Genomic DNA, 13,503 nt, shown 5'->3' with positions numbered 1-13,503 from the left:
TATTGCGGAATACAACTCAAGCTAACACTAAAACTAGTAAAAACTACAGGTAAAGGAAGTATTTTTGCTAAATGAAAAATAAACTAAAGAAACAAACCAGCAGGAGAAAAATAATAATTAAAAAACCCTGCGACTTACAACAAAAATTAAAAAAAAAATTAATAGAAATCAAAACTAATGAAAAATCCAAAACTGTTTTGAAGGTTGTCTGGATAGCCTACTTTCTGAATGCACTGTAGGGCCAAATGTGTTTGTAGATACGCTTGTTTTATTGTGCATGTAATGTCGATGGCATTGCAAATGAGGGAAACCTCTATGACCTTTGGGGATAAATAAATGTTATGGAATGAGACTTTTCCTGTTTTTATCACGTTTGGATATTACCTAAACCTGTTGTGTAGGTTTCATTGCTGTTTTGTTTCTTGTCTGTCATCTTCCTAATAAATATGCATCTCTGTACCTCTAAAATAGGTTTTGTGTTGTTTTTGGGCAGCCAAGTTCAGTGTTCCCTATCTAGCGATCACTGTGTCCGTTAGAGGGAGTGCGCAGTGTCCCGCACAGACAGAACCCAGTGAACGCATTTTTCAGATTGTGGAGGGGTAGGGCGCAGGGCGGCTGGCCCACGCAAGAGGAGAGACACACAAGTCAGCTACTTCCCTAGCTGAGCCGATCAGCTATCACAGTCATTTGATGTCTTCAGATGCGATCTAAGACTAAACTGGGCATTTAGCTGCTTTCACGCTAATTTGCTGTTGGTCGTTCAAAAAACTAAACCCGTCAAAATGACAGAGCCTTCGGTGGCCGACACTCGCCGGTTGCATTCAAAGCCCCAGGACCTGAACGACGCTTACGGCCCCCCAAGCAATTTCCTGGAAATAGACGTTTATGACCCACAAATCGTTGGAGTTGGACGGAACCGGTACACAACTTATGAAGTTCGCATGCGGGTAGGTGGTGGGATCTCACGCCAAACAACATCTTGTTGCAGTACTAGCGCTGTGTCGCTAAGCTAGCTGGCGATTACGGTGGTGTTGCTAGCGGTTAGCATGTGCAGCTTCTGTCAGGGACGGGGCTGTGCCGTTGACGAAGGCGGCTTGGAGTGGCTCAAGATGGCGTCGTAGTAAAATTCAAAGACCGGGGATTTTCAGTGGCCTAGTTTACAGTTTTCCCTCAGCAAGGGTTACACACAACTTACAAGTTTTTAACTCGTTGTAGCAGTAAAAATGTTTACCCTGCCCATTGATAAAACTTAACGTTGTACAGTTTGAAGCTACAGTTATGCAAGTCGGCTTGTTGGAGTAAATTCTTGTACAACGGAATTAAATATTACGACAGACGGTGATGTGGGAGTCCTGGTAGGCACTGGGAAGCTAACAGCTAAGTATCTCTGTAAGCAAAGTAAGGGCAGTTTTAACATTATCTCCCATCTATTGATGTAACGCCAAGCTGTTTTGACATTAGCGAACATAAAATAGGCGTCACAATCGCTAGCGGAAATTAAACCTAGCGCCTAAACCTAGAGAGCGCTAATGTGTGGCAAGGATTAAATATGAGATGCTAGCATGTCGACGGTTGTATGAAAAAAGGGAGTGATTGCATTCTGCAAAATTTGGTTGCTTTGGCTTCTGTACTGGACTTTCGGGATAAAATTACACATTGAAAGGCAGAGGGGATATATATTAAAAAAAAAGTCATAACTTTGATATTCTCGTGTGTTTGATGGTTGTTTTGTTTAGCGTGAGAAACTACAAATCACTGACACAGCTCTTTATTTGCAGGAAGCTCATGCAAACTCTGTAATTGCGTAATTGCAACTTAACTTACTAGGCCTGTCTTGGCACCCATTGTTAATTCTGCGTGTTTCCTCAAAGGATAAATCCGTACAATATTTACTGTTCACAAATGAATGGCTTTTCATCAACACACCCTTAAAATGTATGCAGACGTATTACCCCGTTTCTTTCATCAAAGGTGGGATGTACTGATTTACTGCAGTTATCGTCAATATTCTGCAATAATAGACAAAGCTTTACAAGTCAGATCAGAGTGGTTCAAGGATGCCAGCCTTCACATAAAGTTTTGTTGAACATGGACTGTCTGCACTACAGGATAAACAACAGTATATCCATGCCAACTTATTCAATGAAAGATAGTTATTGAGTTCAATTATATAGAAGATGATTACTTGAACAAACCTAACCTAAAACAAACCAAAAACTCAGAAAACATTTTGTGGAAGTGTGTTTAATTGTGTCCCTGAAACATGCATGAAACAGTAGGATTCAAAAACTTTGTATGGTTTATCAAACCTTTCTTACATTTTTCTACTTATTTAATTTTCCATTGATGATTTTTTGAAAAAATATGACTGGTTTTAAAGCACATTATCATTAAGTCCATGAACAGAAAACAAACCAGATCAGTGTAGGGGCCGTTAAACATTTGCCTCTTCTATTTAAGAATTTATCCCCCCTGTATACATTTATGGAGACTGAATAGCTTTTAGGTTTGACTCTTTGTGGTGTGTAAACTAGCATTTTGAAGCTATTTTTGCTTAAAAATACTGCAGTATAACCTCTAACTAGCAGGCTTAATTTTTTTAAATTCCTGTGCCACTGATTTAGTCAAGTTCTGTTGCTATTCATTATTATTATTATTATTTATTCAGTGAACCATTTGTATTTTAAGCTTCCCACCTGCCCTCACTTTGCAACGACTAAATAAAATAACAAAATATGTATTGAATCAGGGACTTTAAATTAGTCTTTTACTTTCTCCCTTTTTCTCCCTGTGTAGACAAACCTTCCCATTTTCAAACTGAAGGATTCCTGTGTGAGAAGAAGATACAGCGACTTTGAGTGGTTAAAGAATGAGCTGGAAAGAGACAGTAAGGTGAGCAATATAAGCAACAGTATTTATGTAAAAACATAATACTGGTATAGTTTATCAGATAAAGTAACAGCAGCATTGCATTTAAGATCACATATAGGTTGTTTCCACCAAGCGGTCCGGCTCAGTTTGGTGCGGAACGACACACATTTTTTTGCGTTTCCATAGAGCCGAAGTTAGAAAGGGTCCCAAAACAACGACCCGTACCCTCCCACTTTTCAGCACCTTTCTGTAGGGGTACCAATCTTACCTGTCCGTCTCAAAAAGGTGGAGCTACACACACAACAATAGGAGGTTGCACTGATGTCACATCAGCACGCAACACAGCTGCTCTGCTCAGGGCTGCAAAACACGGAAGTCTGCTTTGTGAGGAGCGGCGAAAACGGGAGAAAAACGGACCAATATCTGCTTAAATTGGGGATATTTGGACTCGAAGACAATCCAAACTGTTTCCTAGTCTGTGGATATTGATGTCTGGCCACAAATCAGGTTTCCTGACATTTACCTGGACCTGATTTTAAGAACACAAAGCAGAGCCTGAAGGCTCACATCAGCCTTGTCTATCTGCGATGGATGTGAAACTAAATTAATGCTTTAGTTTAGTGAATACGAAGCCTTAGAACAGTTCATTCTCTACTGTAACTAGTTAATATTGTACTTCTTACTTTAGGTAACTTCTAAAAACATCGCTCTGTTGTTGCTGAACATTAGGGCTGCAACAAATGATTATTTTTTTATGTAGACTAATCTGGCGATTATTTTTACGATTAGTCAACTAATCGTGACTTTTTTTGCATACTATTTTGGATCCCCATTTTACCTTGCCTCCTTATGCATGCACACCTGTGAAAACTTAATGGTTTAGCCAATTGACATGACATGTCAAGTTGCTACATCGTCAAGGTTTGTTTTTCCTCTAATATAAAAGTATTGAACTGATAACTAAAGTGAATTGCACACTAAATAGCATTACTGAAAAAAACGTTACCCTAGCAAATATCAAAGATGGTTTTCCGACTGATTAACATACAGCACCAACATTATCAGTAGGCTACTGGAATGAATCCTCGTGCCTGAAGCACAAAGGGCTCAGTAACTAAATGCAAAAGATCTAAAAGATACTCATGCAACTTGCTAACTTGCCCACTCGCGGTATTTGAAGACGCGGCAGCTACAGTGTGTTTACGTTTCAGGTGTTCGTGCCTTGCCGTAGTGCTGCCATGGTACGAGAGTTTGACTTGACACAGTTTGCAGTTGACTTGTTTCGCCAATTTGTTTTCTGTAAAATGTTCCCAAACTTTGGAAGCTCTGGGTCGGCTTTTTGGTGTGTTCTCCGTGCTTTCCGCCATGCTTAACTTCTTGTTCTCAGTTTCTGTGAATAATGTAAACAGTGGGAGCGATACTGCCCCCACCACTTCCTGTAGTGAACTGCAAGTACAGATGAGTCCTTACCGGCCGGTACTAGATTTTACCAATACAAAAAAACAATAATACGGCGTGTTGACACTTGAATTCCCGCGTCGACAAATTTTTTTTATAATCGACACAAACGATTATATCGACGAATCGTTGCAGCCCTATTGAATATACTTATAAAACTTCTGGCGGTGGCCTATTTTGAAACGAGACACGTATTTCTTCAGCTGAGGATCTGTACTGACAGCGGTTAACATAATTAAGATGTAGGCTAGTTATTTTTTAATAAAAAAAATCTTTCAGCTGAAATAAAGCTGTTTAATGCTCATTCCCTACTGATTTCTGTCACTCATCCTTTCTACAACTATGTAGCTGGACCAGCAGACTCGCACTGACTGTGACATCACATCAATAGCTTTTACAGCCCACCCACCAAGTGAGGACACGTGTCTGTGGAAACGCAAACTATTTTGGGGTTTAGCGTACCAAACCGTACTGATTCAAACCGGACCCCTGATGGAAACACGGCTATATTTGGTGGTATACACAGATAAAGATGGTAACAACAATGCATCAATGTTGTTCTTGCTATGTACTTATTTCTGTGATAGTTATGTTTTTGTAAGATCAGAGGGGTAGGTTTTTAATGAGCTTTAGCTTCAGCCCTACACCCTTTCAGTTACCATGGAAATTCAGAAATTCACTTTGATCTTGTAAATTGTTTTATTTGTTGCAAGTGAACCACAATAAATTTCTTTTCATTTATCCATTTTATTCATTCATTCATTCAGATCCAAGTTTTCTGTAAGTTTTGCAGTTTTGCATATAAATTATTTAATTACATCTATTTTATCCCACAATACTTTCAACTTGTGAAATAAAAAATTGATTATGTTGAAAAATTGTAAGATAAAATGCATGTTATTAAATGAATAACGCATAGAAACTTGCATCTAAAGAGACCTAAGTAAATAGAAAAGCCAATCAGTCCCTTTTTGACAATTAAACACAATAAGTGTTGGCTTGTATGTCATATTTAAATTATAAATATTTACTCTGTTCTGTTGTGTGTGTTTTCCTGGACACTTTAAGATTGTAGTACCAACTCTACCAAGCAAAGCCCTGAAGAGACAGTTGCCCTTCCGTGGGGATGATGGCCTTTTTGAGGAAGCCTTCATTGAGGAGCGGCGATCAGGCCTGGAGCAGTTCATCAACAAGTTAGTTGGTTAATACATGTACAAATAATAAATCATACTTTGAGTTTTTCCATTTGAATCAAGCAACATATTTATCAAATAAGAACATCTGAGTAAGGATCTGTAGAGGTAAACTGACAGAGAAACTAAAACTCCAAAACAGGTTTCGTAATTTTGTAGTAGTATAGCATTTTTCAACGTCATAGTGATTCCTGCAAGCTCTCTATCCCTGAATTGTCTGAACAGAAATTGTTATGTTCAGTTTATACAGTTATTGCAATAGATTTCTGGACTGACACATGACCTACAGAATAATTCTGGTATATACACCTGGGTGCCATTAAACACATTTAGGGTTCTTGATGACAGTATGTTGGAATTGGTGACCTGAGCTTGTATTGGGTTACAATAAAATCCTTTGGACCAAAAATGTCTGCTAACATTCCTTTTTGTCACTTTTCAGTTGGAAAGGATTTCTGTTGCCTAAAAGTAAGAATTTAATGTTTTGAGTGGCAAAAAGAAAAACAAGCCGTGTGTAGTATGAGGTGGCATCTTGCATTTAGGCAGTAGACTGTAACAGAGAACAGAAGCCAAAACCATCCTCTTTTATGTGTAGGCAGGAGAAACGTCAGGAGTTTAGACACTTGAAAAAGTGACAGGCTTCAGATTAAAGGCAAGAAATAAAGTGCTGCACACACACAACTATACTTTGAAAAGTAAAACAAATTTCCAGCCCAACACATACATGACAATCCTGGACTAAATTGACACTAAAATTTTCACAGCCATCTTACATAAGTGTGCTGCTCCAATGCATCTTTTAAACTATTGATAAATTCAAGCGCTCCAATTTTGCAATAAATGGTATTTCAATGTATGTACTGGGAAAGGAAAACTGCAGTGTTTATTTTCATGAATGAAAACTGCCGGATTAAGGATTACCTAATCTCATATTTACTCATAAGTGCATAATATTCATACTTAGTGCTAAGCCTACTTTCTGGCAAAGTCTACTTAATTTTTAGGCTAACTATGTGTCCTTGATGTATCTCAAATGCAGAACAAGCTAATGAAGATTTCTCTAAATCTGGTGAGTTAGACTCACTTTTAAAGTGGTCTGTGTCCCATATACCAATGCGACCAATACACCAGTATAAAATCCTGAAATATACACCATCATTACTGCAAGGGCAGCTGCCACCATCACACACTGCATGTAACCTGATGCAGTTGAAAATTTGCTCCCATTTATTTTATATTGCAGATGACCACTGCATTTCCCAAAACATGCTGGGATATTTAGAAGCCGGGCTGGCCCCCTCATTTGGTCATACTTGTACATTTAAAGAAAAAAAACCCAGTAACAATAGGGTCATGGTCATTATGTAAACCTTGTGAAGTGTCACAAGTATTGCATGAAAATTAGGGATGCACCGAAAATTCGGCCACCGAAAATTTTCGGCCTAAAATGGCCCAAAAGTGCTTTTTCGGTTTTCGGCCGAAAGACTTTTATCACCGAAACAACAAGGCCAAAACATGACGCTGTGATGACGCAAGCAAAAACCGCGGCCAGCACGCGCTTGGATCAGTGGTTCTCAAATAGGGGTACGCGTACGTGAGGGCACTCCAGGGGGGTACGCGAGATTTTAAAATACATGCCGGCTATTTAAGAAAAATAGCGCCTTTCTTTGCACGTCAGGAGCGACACGTTTTGCGACTATGTTACGTACATTCTAAAATCACATTCGTGCTGCGAATGTCTGCGGTGTGTTTTCTCTGTCCTCTGATAAACAGTGATATTTTTTGAAGCGGAAGATAAAAGGAGGTTTGTCCCTCTCTGTCCTTCACTCCGTGCATAACTCGGCAGTTTTACGCACAGCCAGGACGTCATTCACTGTGCCAACCAAGTTTGTAAGAGGAGGGACTGACTTTTCATTCATTCGGTGTCAAATATGATCAGTAAGAGTTATAATATTGCACAGCCAAGGAGAGGAGTTAACTTGCTTTGACTCGCTACAGGTTCTAAATGTTAACATTTTGTGTGAATAATTTGCATGAAAAAATTGCGTATAGAGTGTAGGGACCTTAAGTTTAAAAACTGGAGTTAATATTTTGTATGCTCTTAAATTTAATCACCCTAAAACCCCCCTGAGTCTCCCCCATGGCAGGATGGTTTCACCCACACTGGCACATGCCTGTCAATCACTGTATTCACGATCTCTCCATTTATAAAAAGGTTTATGATTTATTTTTTGTGAAGAAATGCTGATCTATAACTAAGTTCATGATTTCAGTTTGAGAAAAGAGAAGTCTTTTTTATGACTTGTTCATTATCAACAGGTTTTTAGTTCTTTCTAACTCTGTGTTTTTATTTCCAAATTGTTCCAGAGAGACCGCTGCAGCCAAGGACAGTTTTGTACACCTCTGGGTTTAAAACCTTTTCAGTCACTGTTTTCAATAGCTACATTAATTTTAATTCCCACATTTAAAGATGAGAAGATGTGCCACGACTTTAGTCATGCATTTTTAATATTAAAATGTATGAAAAAAAATTGAATATTTTTACTTTGAAAGTGTTTATCAGTTACAAAGTTTGATAAATCAGACGGCTGTCACAGCACTCTTTAATGTCTTTCTTTTTGGCCGAAAAGCTTTGAGCTGTTTTGGGGGTACTTGGCTGAAAAAATACTTCACAGGGGTACATGACTGAAAAAAGGTTGAGAACCACTGATTTAATGTATACATGATTGCAGTCAAGTTAAACATTTTATTTTGTATTTTATTTTATTTTATTTTATATTGTGTATTGTTGCTAGAGGTGCTTAATAAATTTTTACATAATTTTGTAATTGATTTATTCTTTGAAGCATTAATATTAATTTTTGCAATTGCAATTGATTTTAGTGAGGTTAATACACAGTCATAGCCATAAATGCAATGTTACAAATAAATGGCATAATAATTTCTTTCGGTGTTTCGGTTTTCAGCCTTGGTTTCCTCATTTTCAGTTTTCGGTTTCAGCCAAGAATTTTCATTTCGGTGCATCGCTAATGAAAATATGTTTCGGTTGATTTTTTTCTTATAGGTAAATCCAAAGAAAGAAACGAGCTCAAGAATCTCTTTAATAAGGTGCAGAAGACTAATGTTTTGACATGCACTGCGCCTTCCTCATCAGAGTCAAAGGTCAGAGGTTAGGTTATGACCCTGATGAAGATGCAGTGCCTGTCAAAACGTTTTGACAGTTTCTTTTTCTGTGAGAAACACACTGACCTCTGCCTGTGGAGGGGCTGAAGCAAGAGAGACTCTTGCTTAAGTAAAGACAGCAAGCGCCCAGTGGAGGTGTACAGGGCCGCTTGCAGGCTGGGTGTCTGTATTTCAGTTTTCATCATAGGCTGAAAGCTCATCTGCCGTACTGGAACCTAGCAGGAGTGCAAACTCCACATGGTGAAAACAGATACTACTTACAGAACTATATAGCTGCACTGAAACTGGATGATGTGGACTTCGCTGAACACAATGATCGTCGTCATACAAGAGGACAGTTTACACAATTTTTCCCTCTTTTATAGCTTTACATAATTTTGATTTTACATTATATATATTTATTAAGTAATTTGGGTATTCATTTTTTGTTTGTTTATTTATTTATTTTTATGGGAACAAGTGTGAAATAAATACACTGTTGCCACACTCTACAGCAATTCTAGCCTGAGCTCATTTGCAATGTGCGACCCTAGCTAGACCTTTAAAATACATGAAACTAAAAATGCATAGACTCAACAGGTACTAAACAAGCTCAACAATAGAAGAACAAAAACACAATATTTATTACACAGTATGACACACTAACACAAAGTAGGAAGTGTAAGATCATATGTGACTTCAAAACTAAGTCCTCTTTAAAAACTGATTATGAAAGCGCATACTACAGTCTCCATGAGACACCTAATGTTTTACAGACCCTAATACTCACTGAGATCACTGAGCACTTCAGAGGGCTGATCTTTCAAATATTTAATAAAGAAATCCTCCGAACTTGACATATTTCATTTCTTTAGAGCATAACTGTGATGTTAACGGCTTCCAATCCAAGATTTAAATTGCTCTGTTGGAGATCATCATCAAAGGTCTGAATGTTGACTGGAAGATGACACAATAACATCTGTAAAAGACCGTATGAAGCATGTGCACCTTGAAACAGTTAAGTAAGCCTTAACATTTGTAGGTTTGGTTTTGCAGTCCTGATAACTATTTTCTTTTGACTTGAAGATATGCTCTTCATAAAGTGAGGATTTTACTCCGTTGTACCATTTTCAGTTAAGTCAAATCTGAATTGACTTTTCAAATAAAGAGGGTAGGAGCAAATCAATGATTTTTTTTTCAGAGGGTGAATATTGGTTGTTTAAGTTAGAGACAGCTTGTTGCTCTCTGTCACTTAGACCCTACTTGTGTGAAAATAGGGTCCAGCTTTCATAACATTATAACCCCTGTTTAAGTCTAACCTCTACCTGTGATTTAACTATTAAAACAACTAAATGCTGTCTTTTGTCTATCTGTGTGTGTGTGTCTCTGTCTCTGTAGAATTGCCGGTCACCCACTGGCCCAGAATGAGCGCTGTCTTCACATGTTCCTGCAAGAGGAAACCATTGACCGTAACTACATTCCTGGAAAAGTACGACACTAGGGTTACTGAGGGAGGTTGGGGTTAGAGTCTGGGGTGTAGATTGGACTGTCTCTTGCCTTTTTCTTCCCTCCCATATCCTATTCATCTCTTTCTACTCCTCTGCTTTATCTGCCTCTCTCTCTTTTCTCTCACTCTGTGTATACCGCTGTTAAATCGTATAATTTTTTTTTATCTCGGGCTTACAGTATGTTATTCTACAAAACTTTTGGACATGTTGATAATGTCTCTCCTGTGCATTTGTTTTATAACTGTACAATAAGAAAGCAACCCTTAGTAGTTATTGTATGGTGTAGATTTGGCTCTTAATCACAATTTTCAGGATTGAAAATTATGTGCAAAACATTCAGTCTTTCCCTAATGACTGTCATATATATCATGATTGTATTATAATGTGAATAAAGTAGAATAATGTCTAAATATGAGTGTTGGCACTAATGTTTACAATAGGAAGCTTGCAGACTGTAAATGAGATTTCTGATCCTGTTTTGTTCTCTTTGTTTTTGTTTGTTTTAGGTATGAATGAAGTAAGTTTGCTTTATTATATCCTGACTCCAAAGGCTTTCTAGAAGTTAAAGGAAGTTGCATGGGCACTATAAGACCAAAGGCGATAGTTCACAGATACTTGTGTAAAACTACTGGTCCCATATAAACATTACTGCAGAGATCTGACTGCACTGTTTCAACTGGTAAAAGTGCCACACAGTCCCTGGTTGTCATCCAGTTGCTCCCAAAAAATATTGGAGTGATCACTTTGTATTGCAAAGGGAGGAAAAATCTGCAAGCCAGTTCTGCATATAAAGAAGAAAAAGCCCATTTAAGTTTTTAGTCGGTCATAAGTTGATCAGCTGTTCGTCTGTAACTGGTTTGCAGAATTTTCTTAATCCACCCATTTACAGTCAGTGGAACACAAACCCCCATTACTGTTTTTTGAGTTATGTGAACTATTGTTTAATGGGAATAGGTACTGTACACCACCAATGATGAGAGCTCTCTTTTTTTAAAACGTGTACTCTAACTAATTTTGTTGCATTATCATTGTCTACCGCACTAATCATTTGCTGCATGGCAAACTTTGCACGCTTTCTTTGCAATGCGTGTCAGTCTTACTGACAACTTATTTTGTATCCATCCAATCAACATCATTTTGCTCAGTTTGTTAAATCAGATATTTATTAGGCCAAATTCAGTTGTTGTGTTCATGCTGCCACCAAGTAAATATTGTCATGCCCTGCTTTTTTGTGTACAATCATGTTCAAGTTCCACCTTTCTCTTGTATCTGTGTCCATCAACAATGAAGTTCAGTGGACATATTTAATGTCCAATGAACTAAAGCTGTTGAATTTAGTTTTAGGAAAACATGGCATTTAGTCTACAGAACACTTGGCCTGATCAAGTCTGGGAACACTAATAAAATCTGCAATATCTTGGCAGGAACTGACATAATGACATTGAAAACCCACACTACATTATGCTCACTGGTCATGTCTGAATGCACAGCAACCCCTCAGCTTAGCAAATGTCTCTTCAGTTCTGACACCATGTCATAAAACTGCATGCAGTCCTGTGAAATGTGTCATGTAAGGTCAGATCAGAGGTTTTTTTTTAACCTGCCTGTCTGGCTCAGTCACATTCTGTCCATAAAGTGTTGTCAGTCTCAATAATAGAGAGAAATGTCTAAAGAAAGGATTTGTTCATGACCTGCACTTTCACCTGTGGCTTTTCTAAAATTAAGCTGACACAAACGCCTACACACATGAAGATTTAGCATTTCCCAGTTCTACCTGGGATAAATGACTCAGTATACAGTGAAAGTTTGGACTGTCGTCATGTCTGCCTTGTTTTTTCCTTTACAGAAAACAAGAGCAACCACTTAAGAGAGCACAGTAACTCTGGTCATTGTCTTTGGCTCTTTTAAGATATAAAAAGCCTAATCCACAGCCTGGTCTCAGGAGAACTTGCATGACACTTTTAAGAAAAGGAGTGTTAGACATCTCCATATGTATGTAAATTTGTTCATTTGAAACATTTCACAGATTAAATTGAGGTGGGAAATGTGGCTTTTGTATAGCATCAACCCAGATTCATTACTTCACATTGTGATATTCTGTGAATGATGTGACATCATGCCATTACATTTAGTCTGTAGATTTTGTTCAAAGACATTCACAGCATCGACCAAATCCACTTAAATTTTGAATGTGTGTTGATTATTCTCCATGTTTACTGTCTGTCTCTTTCTCTCTTATTGCAAAGACAATACAGACTGCTGCACCTGCCCCATGTACATTTATTTCTACATCACGTCATTTTAAAAGCCAGCGGAAATGCCTGAACTGATAAGTATCAACAGTGTAACAAATATTGCTCCTGGGACAAACCTTCAGTCTTTATGTTTCTGATGATGTGTCTTTTTTCAGTCATTCCAACATTTTCGATATATACTTTTGTCATAGATTTTTTTTATAATGATGTTTTCTGGATGTCTTTTGAATTGATTTGATCAAGTTTGAAGTAAGAGTAAATTCCTGCTTTGATTGTTTTCTGTCATCATTCAAGATGTGATTCTGATGATAACCTCCCAAAGTTAAGCGACATGTAGCACCATGAATAAGACAGTGAAGTGTCATCCCATTCAAGTTTATTCTCCCCTTGAATTTTACGTCCTGAAGAAAGCTCTTAATTGTTTTAACTGCTGTCTTAGTTACATCATCATGCCTATACTTTGGCTGTGTGTTATCAAATCGGCTATTGGGAATGTTTAGTTAGTGAAATACCCATATCTAAGCACTGTGACAAGAGGTTCATTATATGAACAATATTTCATTGTTTAGAGGCGTAATCAGCATCGGGTTTATTGATTTCTTCTGTTCTGAGGCTTATTCTGCGCTTACTTTCAGCTGTTTCAATTCTTTCTATCAATATTTTTGTGATGTGAATAAATACGTTATCATTGCATTTCATTTTGGGTGATGAGGAACATCCTTGTTAATTCTGTCCAACAATTAAATTTCCTGCTGCCTGCTGACTCATGTCCATGTGTCCTTTTTTAGATATTAAAAGTAAAAATCAAAGACAGCTCCTTAAAATTTACCTGTTAGTTTGCAAATAATAGAAGCAAGTAGATCGTAGTCATGATGGGTAGATGAATGACCAGCAGATTGACAAATTAAGTAAATTAACAATGAAATGAAAACAACATGAAACACTTTAAAAGTGTGAGAAATCTTTGCACATCGTAACACAAAAGCCTTTTAATACATCATCTTTGTTAAGCAAGGCTAAAAGAAGTTTTTATGTATCTAAGATTCCTCTATTGAG

The 13,503-nt window shown here is 37.7% G+C and overlaps 1 protein-coding gene across 3 annotated transcripts; it reads left to right on the top strand.

The window, feature by feature from the left end:
- Positions 1–560: 560 nt before the first annotated feature.
- Positions 561–13,210, top strand: snx12 (sorting nexin 12). Of its 3 annotated transcripts, XM_041800826.1 has the most exons (7): positions 566–947; positions 2,797–2,892; positions 4,678–4,845; positions 5,398–5,522; positions 10,083–10,173; positions 10,699–10,709; positions 12,439–13,210. In XM_041800826.1, exons 1-6 carry the CDS (start codon positions 783–785, stop codon positions 10,702–10,704), a joined length of 651 nt encoding a protein of 216 aa, XP_041656760.1. In that variant the 5' UTR covers positions 566–782; the 3' UTR covers positions 10,705–10,709; positions 12,439–13,210. The 3 variants fall into 3 exon arrangements, with proteins under 3 accessions (XP_041656759.1, XP_041656760.1, XP_041656761.1); XM_041800825.1 differs by lacking the exons at positions 10,699–10,709; positions 12,439–13,210 and having other exon boundaries at positions 561–947; positions 10,083–10,669; XM_041800827.1 differs by lacking the exons at positions 4,678–4,845; positions 10,699–10,709; positions 12,439–13,210 and having other exon boundaries at positions 573–947; positions 10,083–10,200.
- Positions 13,211–13,503: the final 293 nt, after the last annotated feature.

The sequence above is a fragment of the Cheilinus undulatus genome, linkage group 12 (assembly GCF_018320785.1).
Source record: "Cheilinus undulatus linkage group 12, ASM1832078v1, whole genome shotgun sequence".
NCBI lineage: Eukaryota > Metazoa > Chordata > Actinopteri > Labriformes > Labridae > Cheilinus > Cheilinus undulatus.
This window is presented reverse-complemented; position numbering and strand designations above follow the sequence as displayed.

Bases quoted from the DNA above. Each gene is read 5' to 3' on its own strand.
- snx12 (XM_041800825.1), top strand. From the start codon at position 783: ATGACAGAGCCTTCGGTGGCCGACACTCGCCGGTTGCATTCAAAGCCC. The intron at 948-2,796 runs GTAGGTGGTGGG...CTCCCTGTGTAG, and splicing joins CTTATGAAGTTCGCATGCGG to ACAAACCTTCCCATTTTCAA. The intron at 5,523-10,082 runs GTTAGTTGGTTA...CTGTCTCTGTAG, and splicing joins CTGGAGCAGTTCATCAACAA to AATTGCCGGTCACCCACTGG.